Source organism: Muntiacus reevesi, chromosome 2 (genome assembly GCF_963930625.1).
Source record: "Muntiacus reevesi chromosome 2, mMunRee1.1, whole genome shotgun sequence".
Lineage (NCBI taxonomy): Eukaryota > Metazoa > Chordata > Mammalia > Artiodactyla > Cervidae > Muntiacus > Muntiacus reevesi.
In genome coordinates this window covers 62,322,197-62,337,093 of record NC_089250.1, presented here as the reverse complement: position 1 = coordinate 62,337,093, position 14,897 = coordinate 62,322,197, and the positions used below count along the sequence as shown (strand labels likewise).

The 14,897-nt window shown below is 38.9% G+C and overlaps 1 protein-coding gene across 1 annotated transcript in view; it reads left to right on the top strand.

Annotated features, from left to right (window-relative positions):
• PIGU (phosphatidylinositol glycan anchor biosynthesis class U) overlaps positions 1-14,897 on the top strand; it is an 89,693-nt gene that overhangs the window by 10,729 nt on the left and 64,067 nt on the right. The window contains exons 3-6 of the mRNA XM_065921855.1: positions 2,074-2,133; positions 2,995-3,057; positions 9,735-9,844; positions 12,062-12,162. Coding sequence (XP_065777927.1) covers positions 2,074-2,133; positions 2,995-3,057; positions 9,735-9,844; positions 12,062-12,162 — 334 coding nt within the window. The remainder of the gene's footprint in view (positions 1-2,073; positions 2,134-2,994; positions 3,058-9,734; positions 9,845-12,061; positions 12,163-14,897) is intronic.

Below are 14,897 nucleotides of genomic sequence, written 5' to 3'. Positions count from 1 at the left end.
GCAATTATCCCCATAAAAGTTTGAAGAAAGAATTGTATATTGTGAAGTTTAGAGATTAGTGAAGTTCAGTTCAGTCGCTCAGTCATGTCCAACTCTTTGTGACCCCATGAATCGCAGCATGCCAGGCCTCCCTGTCCATCACCAACTCCCGGAGTTTACCCAAACTCATGTCCATTGATTCGGTGATGCCAGCCAACCATTTCACCCTCTGTTGTCCCCTTTTCCTCCTGCCCTCAATCTTTCCCAGCATAAGGGTCTTTTCAAATGAGTCAGCTCTTTGCATCCGGTGGCCAAAGTATCGGGGTTTCAGATTCAACATCAGTCCTTCCAATGAACACCCAGGACTGATCTCCCTTAGGATGGACTGGTTGGATCTCCTTGCAGTCCAAGGGACTCTCAAGAGTCTTCTCCAACACCACAGTTCAAAAGCATCAATTCTTTGGCACTCAGCTTTCTTTATAGTCCAACTCTCACATCCATACATGACTACTGGAAAAACCATAGCCTCGACTAGACGGCAAAGTAGTTTGTTGGCCAAGTAATGTCTCTGCTTTTTAATATGCTGTCTAGGTTGGTCATAACTTTTCTTCCAAGGAGCAAGCATCTTTTAATTTCACGGCTGCAGTCACCATCTGCAGTGATTTGGAGCCAAACAAAGAAAGTCAGCCTCTGTTTCCACTGTTTCCCCATCTATTTGCCATGAAGTGATGGGACCAGATGCCATGATCTTAGTTTTCTGAATGTTGAGCTTTAAGCCAACTTTCCACTCTCCTCTTTCACTTTCATAAGAGGCTCTTTAGTAGTTCTTTGCTTTCTGCCATAAGAGTGGTGTTATCTGCATATCTCAGATTATTGATATTTCTCCCGGCAGTCTTGATTCCAGCTTGTGCTTCATCCAGCGCAGTGTTTCTCATGATGTACTCTGCATTTAAGTTAAATAAGCAGGGTGACAATATACAGCCTTGACATACTCTTTTTCGTATTTGGAGCCAGTCTGTTGTTCCATGTCCAGTTCTAACTGTTGCTTCCTGACTTGCATACAGGTTTCTCAAAGACACGTCAGGTGGTCTGGTATTCCCATCTCTTTCAGAATTTTCCACAGATTAGTGAAGTAGAAAAGTATAATAATCATTAAAGCCCAAAGTTGGTGGTTTCAAAGACTAATAAAATTAAGAAATCTCGGGCAAAATTTGTTAAGATAAAAAAAGGTGCAAATTACCAACATTGTGAATGAAAAAGGGCAGAGCACTATAGGCACTAACAGAATACTATGAACAACTTTATGCCAGAAAAGGTGAAAATTTATATGAAATGGACAAATTCTTAGCAAACAACAGCTTACTTAAATTGGCAAAGAAAAAAAGGAAATCTGAATAGCATTTTATCTGTGAAAGAAATTGAATCTGTAATTTAAAATCTCTCAAAGAAAACCCAGATTGAGATGGTGAGTTAATTTTTCCAACTGTTTGAAGAGGAAATGACACTAATCACATAGAACATCTCAGAGAACAGAAGAAGGGAAAGCATTTTCCATCTTATTGTATGAGTTCAGTAATCCTGCTCTGTTATAGAGTGTCCCTTGGCTGTTATATAGTATGTCTTAAAACTAAAATTTATCTCATACCTTTACTGTGTAAACAGTTTTTCAACAGGTATTTAACACGTGTTATTTGTTGCTCAGTCATGTCCGACTCTGCAACCATGGACTGTAGCCCACCAGGCTCCACTGGAGTGGGTAGCCTTTCCTTTCTCCAGGGGATCTTCCCCACCTAGAGATAGAACTGGGTCTCATGCATTGCAGGGAGATTCTTTACCATCAGAGCCACTAGGGAAGCCTATTTAAAACGTACTAGATTTTGTTTATTCTCTTTAGTCTATTCAGCAGATAGTCAGTTCCAGTGGCGCAAGATGATTCAAGTGATACTAAATAATTCTCCCTTATATGTATGTTGGCAAACTAGCATAGAACATTATTCAAAGAAGAGATTTTTCTTGACAGACTAGCCTCTTTCCTATCCCCTACTCTGGAAACTGGCAATAGTAAGATTTAATTTGTTTGTTTTTCTCCCGCAGACTCCGTTAATAATATACCTCTTTCATTTTCTGATTGACTATGCTGAATTGGTATTTATGGTAAGTAACCTTATACATAAAATCAATATGTATGTGTTTTTAAAATCCTTTATCCTCTTGTTTTTAAGGAAAAAAAAGTCTATTTTAGGAGCTCAGAAATTTCTCAGAACATAGAAGCAAAAAGCTATTTTAAATGTGAATTCACAGGACTGTGATAGTATAATGGATGTGTGAGGAGTTGTCTCTGACATCTGCCCAGTTCTAATTCATTCTACTTTAAAAATTTCATTTCTGGACTTTGTAGTCTTGAATTTCTAGCTTCAAGATTCTATGTTTATCTTTAATCGTGGCGCCAGTGGAGAGGGCATCCTGAATTTCGTAAGCATTCTGCCAAGGGATTCTGTGAAGAGGACATAGGCCAGATGAGACTTTCAGGGCGAGAACCTTAAAATTAAGACAATGGGGCTGTGTTTTGAGTGCAGTGGTTTGAAACACTTGCCTGATCTAGAGTTGAAAATCTGGGTCAAGTAAGAGGTCCACTGAGGTCTTCCTTTATAATTATAATGGCTGTGGCTTATTGAGGACATACTGTGTGCTAAGCACTTGACCTGGGTCAGCCCTGCAAAGCAATGGGTATTATTTTCCTTTTATAGAAAATTGAAATACCTTGCAATTACAGAACAGATATGGGATACCAAACTGATGTAAGCCTCAGTGGGTCCTAATCCTCAAGAGTTTTCTGGTTCAGATCTCCCTGAAAAGGCTTTATCTTTGTGGTCAAAGTGAAGGTTGACTTTCTTCCTGATTATAAGAATGCAGTACTAAATAGTCTACTGCCATCTAAAAACTACCGACTCTGGTGGCATTCCATTACTCCTACACTTAGTAGGTTCATTTCCTCATTTCTCTTTCTTCTGACAGATCACTGATGCACTCACTGCCATTGCTCTGTATTTTGCAATCCAGGACTTCAATAAAGTTGTGGTGAGTAGTCAGTGGGTGGGACAAAGGTCATGTACTGAAAGATCAACTGCCTTAAAATCCTAAGAAGTGGGAGTAAAGCTTCTGGCTTATTCAACCATCTCTGGAATGGCCAAACCCAAACCAACAAGATGGCTTTACTAATTACTTACAGAAAGGTCAGCTTAATCTTTGTGGCTTAATATTTACTTACCTATCCAAGTTCAGACTTTCTGGAGCAAATGGAGTTGAATTGCTGTTACATTAATTAAGACCCTTAAAAATCCTCCATTGCTTTCACCAGTTTTTCTTTCTAAAGGGAAATGAATATAGCTTTTAACTCACTGTCTTATGCTTGTCTAAGGTAAAAGTGGATTCTCAATATAGTTTCTGTTACTCTGCAGAGAACAATCTTAATTGGAAAATTTGACATGTATTAAATGCCTGTTAAGAGACATATGTAATAGCCCAGGGGAATTGTGTATTGGGTTCATTCTCATTTTCCTAGGTTCTGAGAGAGTTAACAGATTAACCATGTGTACTATTCATGTAGTTATTTTAAAAATTGGCTGCAGTCCTCATTGATTGGCTGGGAGCCACTGAGAGGATTTAGACTGTAGTGAGTGAAGGCTGCATCCCATTGGTATTGTCTGTTTATGGTTCATTTTCACTTCTGTTATCAAGCAATAGAATCAGATTTAGCTGTTTGCATTTCTGTGCACTGGTCATCAATAACATAAACTTGTTGAATTCTGGAATTTAAGACCTTAAAGAGATTTTTAAAATATCTAAACTAAAATATCTTAAATATTTTTAAAATATCTAAACTAAAATTTCTTATTTGGAGTCCATTATCAGGTTTAATAGGTCTACAGACATCCTTGAAATGTGAAAAATTGTGTGTGTGTGTGTGTGTGCTATGCCTTTTTTTCCAAGAAGAAAGTCCGTATTTGTTACCAGCGCTCAAGGAGTCCTTGATTTCCCCCCTTAAAGAATTAAGAAATACCTTCTAGAAACTAAATATCACTAAGACCAGGGAATATACATCTTAAACTAATGGAACATTTGTGACAATGTGGATGAACCTTGAGGACATTTTGCTAAGTAAAATAAATCAGAGAAAGACAAATACTGTGCAATGTCATTTATATGTGGAATCTAAAAAAGTCAAATTCGTAGGTTAGAGCATGTTGGTGGTTGCCAGCGGCTGGGGATGGGGGAAATGTAGAGATGTTGGTCACAGGGTACAAATTTCCAGATACAAGATAATTATGTTCCAGAGGTCTACTATGCAGTAACTTTAGTTAACAATATCATATTGTTTGTTGAAAGTTGCTAAGAGAATAGGCTTTAAATGTACTCTCGTTCCCCCCACCCACACACATAATTATGTAAGGTGGTGGATGTGTTAACTAACCTTATTGTAATAATCATTTTGCAATATGTATGTATAGCCTTAAGCTTATACCATCATGTATACCTTAAGTTTATATAATGCTATGTGTCAATTATATTTCAAGAAAGCTGGAAGAGAACAGAAAATATTTGGGGGCTAATGTAGAGTGTTTTAGGGCTTCCCAGGTGGCTCAGTGGTAAAGAATTCACCTGCCAGTGCAGGAGACTCAGGTTCTGTCATTCCCAAAGCCTTGGGAAGATCCTTTGGAGGAGGAAATAGCAGTCCACTCCAGTATTCTTGCCTGGAAAATTCCATGGACAGAGAAGTCTGGAGGACTATACTCCATGAGGTCTCAAAGAGTCGGACACAACAGCACACACACAGAGTGCTTTAACAGGATTCCCTGGAAGGCCAGTGGTGAGATAACTGGGCATGAGATTTCTAAGCAGAGGAATTCAGAGATAAAATAGCAGTAGTTATTTTCTTCTCCCAAGATAGATTGTGTATGTAAATTCCAATCTTTGTTCTTTGAAGTTACATGCTAAAATATTTAGGGGTGAAGGGCCATGATATCTGTGACTTAATTTAAAATGGTTTTGGAAAAAAATGCATCTGGTGTGTTTTTGTCTGTGTGTATAGAGATAAAATGTGGAAGTGTTAACAGTTGGTGGATCTAGATGTTCTATTGAATTGTTCTTTCAACTTTTCTATAGTTTGAAAGCTTTTAGTGTAAAACACTGGAGGAAAAAATAGAAAATAGATCCATGTCTATACTCACCAGTGTGTGTGTGTATTTGTATGTATATGGGATATATGTGAATATCTAAGGGAGGGTTAGTAGCTTTCACCTAAGAACACAATCAACCATATCTGTGTTCTTAGATGAAACAGATGTTCATCTGTGTTCTTTAATAAATCAACCAGTTTCATTAAAATACTGAAATGTGTTTTAATGAAAGCTGATTAGAGATGCTAACATCATATGTATTCCTTTTTTTTCTCCTGATCAATTGTCATATACTCCAATTAAAACAATTTTTAATGGTAGGAGAAGCTTATAGGGAAATAATGAAACTAAATTTCAGTGAGTTTCCTAACAAAGTCAGGCTTTAGTGTCAGTAAAAGAGATACTTTTAATTTAGAGGGCCAATAATTTTAATTCAGTTCTTAGTTATTTCTGACTTTATATGGAAACATATAAATTTTTTTTTTCTTTGTGTGATTTAAAGAGGGAGAGAGAAAATTAAATGAGTTATTGTCAATACTGTGGTTTTTAGCACACCAAGATAGAGTGTGCTATCTGGTATCACCAAGACTGATTTAAAAATTTGGAATAGTTTTGTTTCTACATCCTCAGATTTCAGCCTACTAGAACACTAGGTTTCTTGGTCAGAATAAGTCTTCATTTGTAGTGATTCAAAATTTAACTCATCCTATTGAATAAATGACAGATTTTGATGATACTAACATACTACTCTTGATTCCAAATCTTTCCCACTTTGTCAGAATGGGCCCATATCATATAGTCTGATAGTATTCTAGTCTTGCTGGAATTTGAGACTTTTTATCCCTGGTAATGAAGCTGTAGTAGTAGTAGTGTTAGTCGCTCAGCTGGGTCCAACTCTTTGCCACCCCGTGGACTGTAACCCACCAGGCTCCTCTAGAGTGGTAGCCATTCCCTTCTCCAGGGGCTCTTCCTGACTCAGGGCTGGAACCCAGACATCCTGCATTGCAGGCAGATTCTTTAATGTCTGAGCCACCAGGGAAGCCCATCTGCACCGAAATGCATCCTGGAAAACTAGGGTGCAGAGAGGGAAGACTGCATCCCCACCCCCATCTCCAGCTTCAGCATGTGGAATATGGGTGCTGATCGAGTGTGACCAGTTGGTTCACATGACATTTTACATCTGCCTCGCTTGACAAAAACAAAGTTGGTCTAGTCTGTCCTCTGCTGAGATTGTGCTCATTTGGAATTCAGAATTTATGTTAGAAAGCTTCAGGTGGTTTGATAGGGAGTGATAAAAACCTCCATCCTCTGATATGCTTAGATGGTTGTGAATTTGGTGGGTAGGTTCCTGAATTTGAAAGGTGTTGAGGCTAGCAGTTGAAAATATAATGGGGGTGGACAATTCATTCCCTACCCTCCACCCTAGGTTTTGGGGATGCAAAAGTGTGTAGACACAGCTTCAGTGATTAGAAAAATCTCTTTATTTGGTATAAGGGAATTATGTCCTTGAAAAAACCAATTTTCCAAGGGACGAGGAAATGGCTGCATGTAGTAGTGGGTAAAAGGGAAGGAAAACTCCACCCTGAAAAATATTAATTCAGAAAAATATAATTTTTATTTATATAAAAATTCAGAATATTTAATTCTGCTGAAATATATAGAAAAGCTGATTCATGATTACTAAGGTAACACATCCAGGTAATTAATTTTTAGGTCACTTTTAATCTCTCCTGTGATAGCTGTATATCTCATTGTTGTGGCTGTTCTATATATCTAGAAATATATTGATACTTATCTTTGGATTTTAAATTGTACTCCTTAACCCCATTTATTTTTATACTTCTAATATTTTCTTGTGTGTTTAGTTTTCCTCATATTCTTAGCCACTCTTCTGTCTCTAACTGGGATGCATGGGGATGTTTTAAAGGAATTTTGTCTGTGCATCAGGGCTCTGAGTCAATATTGAGCCTCTGAGGCCAGGCATAATGGCAGCTGTGCTGGTGAGATTGGGGAGACGAAAAGAGAGCCAGCAGAGTGTCTGGGGACTGGTGACCTGACTACCCTTCTCTAGTGGAGACTCTCCTTGCGTAAAATCTTTCTGTTTTAAAGTATTTTGGAAGGTTGGGGTTACACGGAAGTATTCTTTCCTTTTTGGCACTTGTCACCTTTGCCCGGGGCCTCCACATCCCTGTTTAACTGCCTCCTCTGTTTAACTGTCCTGCTGGCTGGCTTCCAGCCTGGGGAGTGGGCCTGCATTCCCACCTGTCTCTCCGGCTGCTCCTGGGTGAACTCCCTGTTTCCTTTTAATAGTCTGTCTTTGTGGCTCTCTTGCCCTCCAGGTGGCCTTCTTTTTGCAGTTGAACTCCAGAACCCCAGCTAGTGGGGCCTCCGTCCTTCCACCCCTGCTGCAGCTGTCTTCATGAAATGCTTTGTTTGCTGAGCCAGCCCCCTTCTCTGATAAAAGCACCTTAGTTTATATTTTGCCCTTTTCATTAAATAACCCCAGCTGTGAATGGCAGCATAAATCCTACTGATGATAATTCCCACCACTTAACTTGGACTCCCAGAGATGATCAAAGGGAGGCTTTTGAAGTTTGTTCAGGTTTTTTGATTAAGCCTCAGCTTAAACATGTGCAGGAAATCTGGGGTTACCTGTGTTCCTGTGATGATCCTGAGATTTTCTTTTGAACTGAAAGATGGCTCTTTAAATTTTTTTTTAATTTAATTTTTTAAAATTTTTTAATTTTTATTTTTTAATTTTAAAATTTAAATATACAATACATGAAAAAACATGTAAAAAATAGTACGTACTCTGAACCTATTTCAGCTTAAAATGTAAAATGTTTCACATGTAGTTGACTCTCTGATACTTTCATTGCCTTACTCCCCTTCTCACCAGTTACCACTGTTCTGATTTTGGTGTTTATCATTTTCACACATGGCCCTAACTTTTTCTGCATTTGTAAATATCCCTAAATAGTATATAGTATTATTTTGCATGCTTTTAACTTTATGCAAATAGTGTAATGCAGTATATATTCTGTTGCCATCTGTGTTTTCATCCTTAAATCTTTAATCACACACTACTTTGGCTTCTCTGAATTACTGTTTTATAATAGGCTACAGAGTTGATTTTATACTAAGATCCTTAAATCAGCAGAGGTACCCATTTGGGGTTCAAAGGCTTTTTTCTTTTTCTTTTTAATACTTATTTACTTATTTGCCTACACCAGGTCTTAGTTGCGGCATGTGGGATCTCGTTCCCTGACCAGGGATTGAACTCGGGCCCTCTGCATTGGGAGCTCAGAACCTTAGCCACTGGACCACCAAGGAAGTCCCTCAGAGGCTTTTTCTATCTGTAGTTTGACCCATGTTTGCTAATAGGGTTGCCTAACTTTTTTTCATTCTAGAACACACCCATGAACTTGTTGGGACACACATACAAGGGAAGGCGAGAGCTTTCCACCTCCATCTCACTGTCTCTTAACTATCCAGCTGCCCAGCCACACCCAACCCTTCTCCTTTCTCTTCATCATGGTCATTTCCCACTTCCTCTGTGGAAGTCAAAAACGTCACGGGACTTTGCTGGTGGTCCAGTGGCTAAGACGCTGAGCTCACAATGCAGGGCGCGTGAGTTCAGTCCCTGGTTGGGGAACTAGTTCCCACATACCACAACTAAGAGTTCGCATGCTGCAATGAAAATCAAAGAGCACTAATGCCAGCCCAAAGATAAAAACAACTTCAAATAGGAGAACACAGAAGAAAACCCAGGACACCATGACATTCGGAGGGGTCATTCCACTTCGCATGAAAATATTTCACTTTGATGAAACTTTGAAATCCTTGGGTGACTAATGATATCTTTTGAAAATGACTAAAAATTGGAGAAGGAAATGGCAACCCACTCCAGTATTCTTGCCTGGAAAAGTCCATGGACAAAGAAGCCTGGCAGGCTGCAGTCCATGGGGTTACATGACTGAGCATGTGTGCACAAGGGTGGAGGGAGATGGGTTGGTAGCAATAAAGTGGTAGAACTTAAAAAAAAAAAGAAAAGAAAAGAAAATGACTAAAAATTGACTTGCCATTCATTCAGTCAGCCATTCAGTAGTTATTGTTTGCTCACTGTGCCAGGTATTGGCAAATAAACATGGTCCCTGCCTTCATGGAACTTACAGTCACTGAAGGAGAAAGATGTTAGTCAGTCACATAAATAAATAAAGTTCTAACCGTAAACACTGTTATGAGATTTTTACAGTTAGGGCGGTGGAGAGTGTGCCTTCCTGAGGAAGTGATGATTTAGCTGGGAGCTCAAAGACTGTGTGGGAGTTAACTGGAAAAAGAGAAGAGGTCGTTCCAGGCTAAATACAGAGGCTTGGGAACAGGAGAAGGGTGGCGTGTTCATGGTGCTTGAACCCAGAAAGTGAGAGGTGTGGGGAGTGGGTGTGAGCTGAGCCTGGAGAAGTAGGGCCAGGCCAGGCAAGCCACGTGGGCCATGGAAGGACTTTTGTCTTCAATCTAAAATCAGTGGGAAGTTACTACTTGTTTCATGTTTTGTCCTTTCTTTTTTTTTTTTTTCAGTTTAAAAAACAGAAACTCCTTCTAGAACTAGACCAGTATGCCCCCGATGTGGCTGAACTCATCCGAACCCCTATGGAAATGCGTTACATCCCTCTGAAAGTGGCCATGTTGTAAGTATCCTCTGACCAAACAAGGGCTCAGTGCCAGCAAATGCAAGGAAAATCTGATGAGACTTTCTCATGTTGTTTGTTGTATTTTTGGAGATTTGGAGTCTTAGTCATCAAGTGTTTGCTATAGTTCTGTTGCACAGCTGGGGTTCTGGCCAGGAAAAGAGACAGAGCCATTCTGTCTCTGTTGGGACAAAGCCTCACACAGGCACACGCACAATCAACCCTTCACAGATGCTTTTTCACTCGATGCTGATCTGGGTTCCAGCCCCCATGTAACCAGTATTTCTAAAAACAATAACAACAAAAATTTTTTCAGTTGTAATATATGGATTGGACAAAATTCTTGTCTTCATGCAGCTGTTATTCCACGCAACTCCTATGTCTCATGTAGAATTTACTCCCCCATTTGTAGTTCAGAAAACTGAACTGAAGTGCCAAACAGACCCATCCCAGCTGGCTAACGAGCATGAAAGAGTAGAGCTTACTGAACTGAGGTTCTATGAAAGAATTCTCTAGGGGTACCAGTGCTGCCTGTAACTTTTAATTCTTTCAGGTTATTCCTGTTTATGTTGCTGAGATAGCAAATGGGAATAATCATTCAGTCAACTGATAGTAAATGTTAATAATGTACTTGTTCCTAAGGATACACAGTAAACAAGGCAGACCAGTTTCCTCATGGAAAGACATGACCTTAGAATGTCAGATTTAGAAGGGGTCTTATGAGGACAGTTTATTCAGCCCTCTGCCTTGTGAGTGACTCTCCTATTCAGTATTCCAGATAGGTGGCTGTGTAGCTGCTTCTTGAGCATCATCTGCATTTTCCCCCCTCCCACCAAGCACATTTGAGGTATCAGTTCATATCTATGTATTTCAGAAATATTGGTGGGAACTACCTAATAGAAATGAAGGTTTGGCCGCATTATGAATGCCTTATGGACTCAGCAGTGGTTTTGTAATAGCAGCAGTCATTTCTTTAAAGGTTGTGTAACAAGTCTGTCTATAATTGCTAGAAAAAAATTAACAATTTCTGGGCTGCTGGCTTTAAAACTGATAATCTTACAGCTCTGAGAGGTATTGGATTTAAGGTCTTTATTTGTGAATAATAATTATAATCTCTTCCTGAGACACTGGCATGTTTCTTCCTATCTGATAATCAGAATTATGTAACTGTTCTCCCTTTTCACTGTGTCTGCCAGGAAACTCCTCAGAGCCAGATTTAAAGCTGATTATTACAATGCTGTAGAAGACCTATTTGTTCTTCTTTCCCTGATCTTGGCTTTTTCCTTTTATTTATGTTTTCCCTGGTCTTAATTCTTTATTTTTATTTTAATTTTGCTCTCACTTTTTATCATCTGTTCTCATTTGAGCTACTTCAGATCTTTTGTGGAAACAGGATAAAAATAAACAAAAATACAGTTATGTCTGTGTTAAGATTTCCCTATTCATTGTTGCAAATTCATTTTTTTCAGTTCATTCCTTCCCACCTCAGGAAAAGACTGTTTCAGATTAGTTCCTTGCCAGTGGAAGTTCAAGCTGTCCTGTGAAGTTCAGTGGCCACTGGCTTGTGTGCGACTCTCCTATTCTCCTATTGTTGAATTCAGTGGACAGTTATTTGTCCTTGGTGAATGTAGCTTGACTGCCAAGAGGACTAAACTTAAGCCACTCTCACCTCTTGAATGGGGGTAACCTGTATTACAGTTTAGGAACCTGATTGAGGAAAAAGTAGTTTTCCTGTTTTTCAGAGATAACTGTAGCCATTCCTAAAATATATGGCTCTGTGGGAGTTAGTAGAATTTTTATAATTTTTGAAGCCTGAAGTAATAGAAAATGTAGGCTTTAGAGCCGGAAAGATCTGATTTTGAATATATTTGTTAGCTTGTAAAACCTTAAGCTTGTTACTTAACTACTGAGTTTTGGTTTTCTCATCTGCAAAATGGGAATAATGTTATTGCTGTTTTCTAGAATCTCTGTGATGATGAAATATGATGGTTTTCCCATATAACATAGCAAAGAATAAGCAGTAAATGTTCAGTGTCTTTTATTCACTGGCCACAACCCCACTCCATCCTCTTTTACTTAGGAGAACTCATTTCTAAGATGTTGCCTTCCCTTAAGTGTGCTTTTAGTAAACCTCAAGAACTTTCTGTCTGTGGTGGCCAGGACTCCCTGGTCCTTTGACCAGGATTACTAATGTCAGATATGTGTGTTTTTCTCCAGCTATCTTTTAAATCCCTACACGATCTTGTCTTGTGTTGCCAAGTCTACCTGCGCCATCAACAACACCCTCATTGCTTTCTTCATTTTGGCCACAATGAAAGGTAAGGCCCCAAAGGAAAGAACAAACCTCAGTTCCTGATTTGTGCAGAGTTTTTTGTAACACTTATGCTGTGGATTAAAAGCAAAAAACAGCATTCAAAAAGATTTTTTAAAACTACACAAGTAGTATAATATTATTATAGAAATTTCAGATAAGCCAAGAGAAAAAATTAAAACATCCTGGTTCTACCACTCAGAGAGTCACTGTTAGCATAGTTTGAACAAAAACAAAAAAATTCTAGAAGGCTTACAATGAGAACAGCAGCACTGTGCATCCTTCTTCCTACCCCTAGTTCAAGGTCTTTGAAGGAGCTTTTTTTTTTTTTGCTAGTATCTATTTCCATGTTTGTAAATAAGACCTAGTTTTGCTGTTTGATGAATTATGAATTTTAGACATTATCTGTTGTTGAGTCTCATTATGGGAGATAACAATTTAGCTCTTTGATACCTGTTTCTTTTATGGTGCTCCCTGCAGTGGAAAAGTGGAATCTTAACCACTGGACTACCAGGGAAGTCCCTCACAGTTTTGATTAAATCAGTAGTTAATACCTGTATTTTATGACAGTATAGGTATTATTCACTGCTGGGAAAAGTAGTAACTATGGTTATTTTTTCTGTCTTGTACAACCTTTTTATTTTTTTTTAATTGTGGAGTTTTTGCCTGTTTTTGTTGTGCTTAATCCTTTTGTACGAATCACTGTTTTTTCCCCCAGTTGCTCTGCTAGATCTTTCAAGTGCCTAATAATACAGACATGCCTCAGAGATATTGTGGGTTTGGTTCCAGATCACAGCAATAAAGCAAATATTGCAATCAAGTGAGTCAGGAATTTTTTGGTTTCCTAGTACCTATAAAAGTTTTGTCTACATTATACTATATTCTGTTAAGTATGCAATAACATTATATCTAAAACAATGTACATAGCTTAATTTAAACATAGTTTATTGATTAAAAAAAAAATTAGCCACACACAAGAGAATCAGCTTGTTCTTTGAAGCCAGGCATTGACTTCTCATCTCTAGCTGTGAAAGTCTAGATGGCATCTTCTTCTGAAAGAAGACTGCTTCCTCTACATTGAGAATCTATTGTTTGTGGGGTTTTTTTAATTGTTTTTATTTATTTAGTTAGTTGTAGCATGCAGGGTCATCCATCTTCGTTGCAGCGTGTGAACTCTTCAATTGTGGCGTGTGAGGTCTTACAGCATGTGGGATCTTAGTTCCTGACCAGGGATCAAACCCAGGCCCCCTACTTTGATCTAATTTGCATGTTTTATTTTCTGTTAATTTTTCCTATCATTTTTACTTCCTCTTTTTCTGGAATACTTCCTTGTTTTTATCTTTTGACTCTTATATGGAATTTTTAATTTTTATTTTATACTTTTAAGTTCTTTGTTGGTCTCCAGTTGTTTCTCTGAGGCATCATTCTTATTTTGTCACACAGTGTTCTCTCTAAGCTGAGTTTTCTTGGTTTTGTTTTTGTTTTTAGTTTCCGTTTGTTCTAAGCACGATCCCTTTGTCTTCCTGGATTCCCCCTTTCCCCCCACCCATGGCTGCCTATTTTTTTTTTCTGTTTATCTTGAGCTCTATCTTTCATGTGGGGAGATTTTCTCTTATTTATAGTGATCCTTAGCTGTCTGCTTATTATTTAAGGATATTATACTAACTTGTTGATTTGAGACTGTGTACATGGGCAAGGTTTGTTGATGGATCATTCTTATTGTAGCAAGGTCAGACAGCTGGCTGACTTTTGTTGTTGGAGGGATCCCTAAACGTCATCATTTATAGGTTTTCTTTTCCTCTGAATGTATTTAGTTTTTCCACAGAGGAATCTTCCAGTTCCCTGCATAAGGGTAACAGGGTTGGAGTTGCAGTGGGGTAGGGGTTTCATGTGATCCACTGCGAGAGCAGTTGCAGAGGAGTTGGCTGGTTGGAATGCGTGGATTTTAATTGAAGGATAATTGCTTTACAGTGTTGTTTCTACTGTACAATAACATGTATCAGCTGTGTGTGTGCTCAGTCACTCAGTCATGTCCAACTCTTTGCAGCCCCATGGACTGTAGCCAGCCAGGCTCCTCTGTCCTTGGGATACGCCAGCAAGAATACTAGAGTGGGTTGCCGTTTCCTACTCGAGGGATGAATCAGCTATAAGTATGCATATATCCCCTCCCTCTTGAGCCTCCCTCCTACCCACCCCTCGAGGTCATCACAGAGCACGAAGCTGAGCTCCCTGTGTCATAGAGAAGCTTCCCACTAGCTATCTGTTTTACACGTGGTATTGCATATATGTCAATGCTTCTCTCTCAGTTTGTCCCACCCTCTCCTTCCCCTGCTGTGTTAATAGACAGTATTTGGTTTCCTCTTTCTGACTTATATTTTTATGTAACCTCATTACTACTCTTCAGTCCACACTTCTTTTTAGCCTTTTACTGTGTTTAATGTCCCTCGATCTGTGCCTCTTTAGTTAATTTTCTCCAGAACTATAATCTCTGGGGGTGGAGTAAAATGAAGGATGAGGGTGTGTAGAGGTAGTCAACTGACTGATTGCACATAGTTGAGATGAGACCTGGGGTTCTGGCTGGTCTGTACAAAACCTTTCAGTTTGATTTTCATCTCTGTAACTTATCCCACCTTCCATAGTATCTTATACCTTCAAGGTGCTGGATTTCTCAGAAGTGGTATGGGTTGAGTTGGCCTGATTTTTATTGTTATTTCTCTCTGCAGGCCATTAAGTTGTAATCTC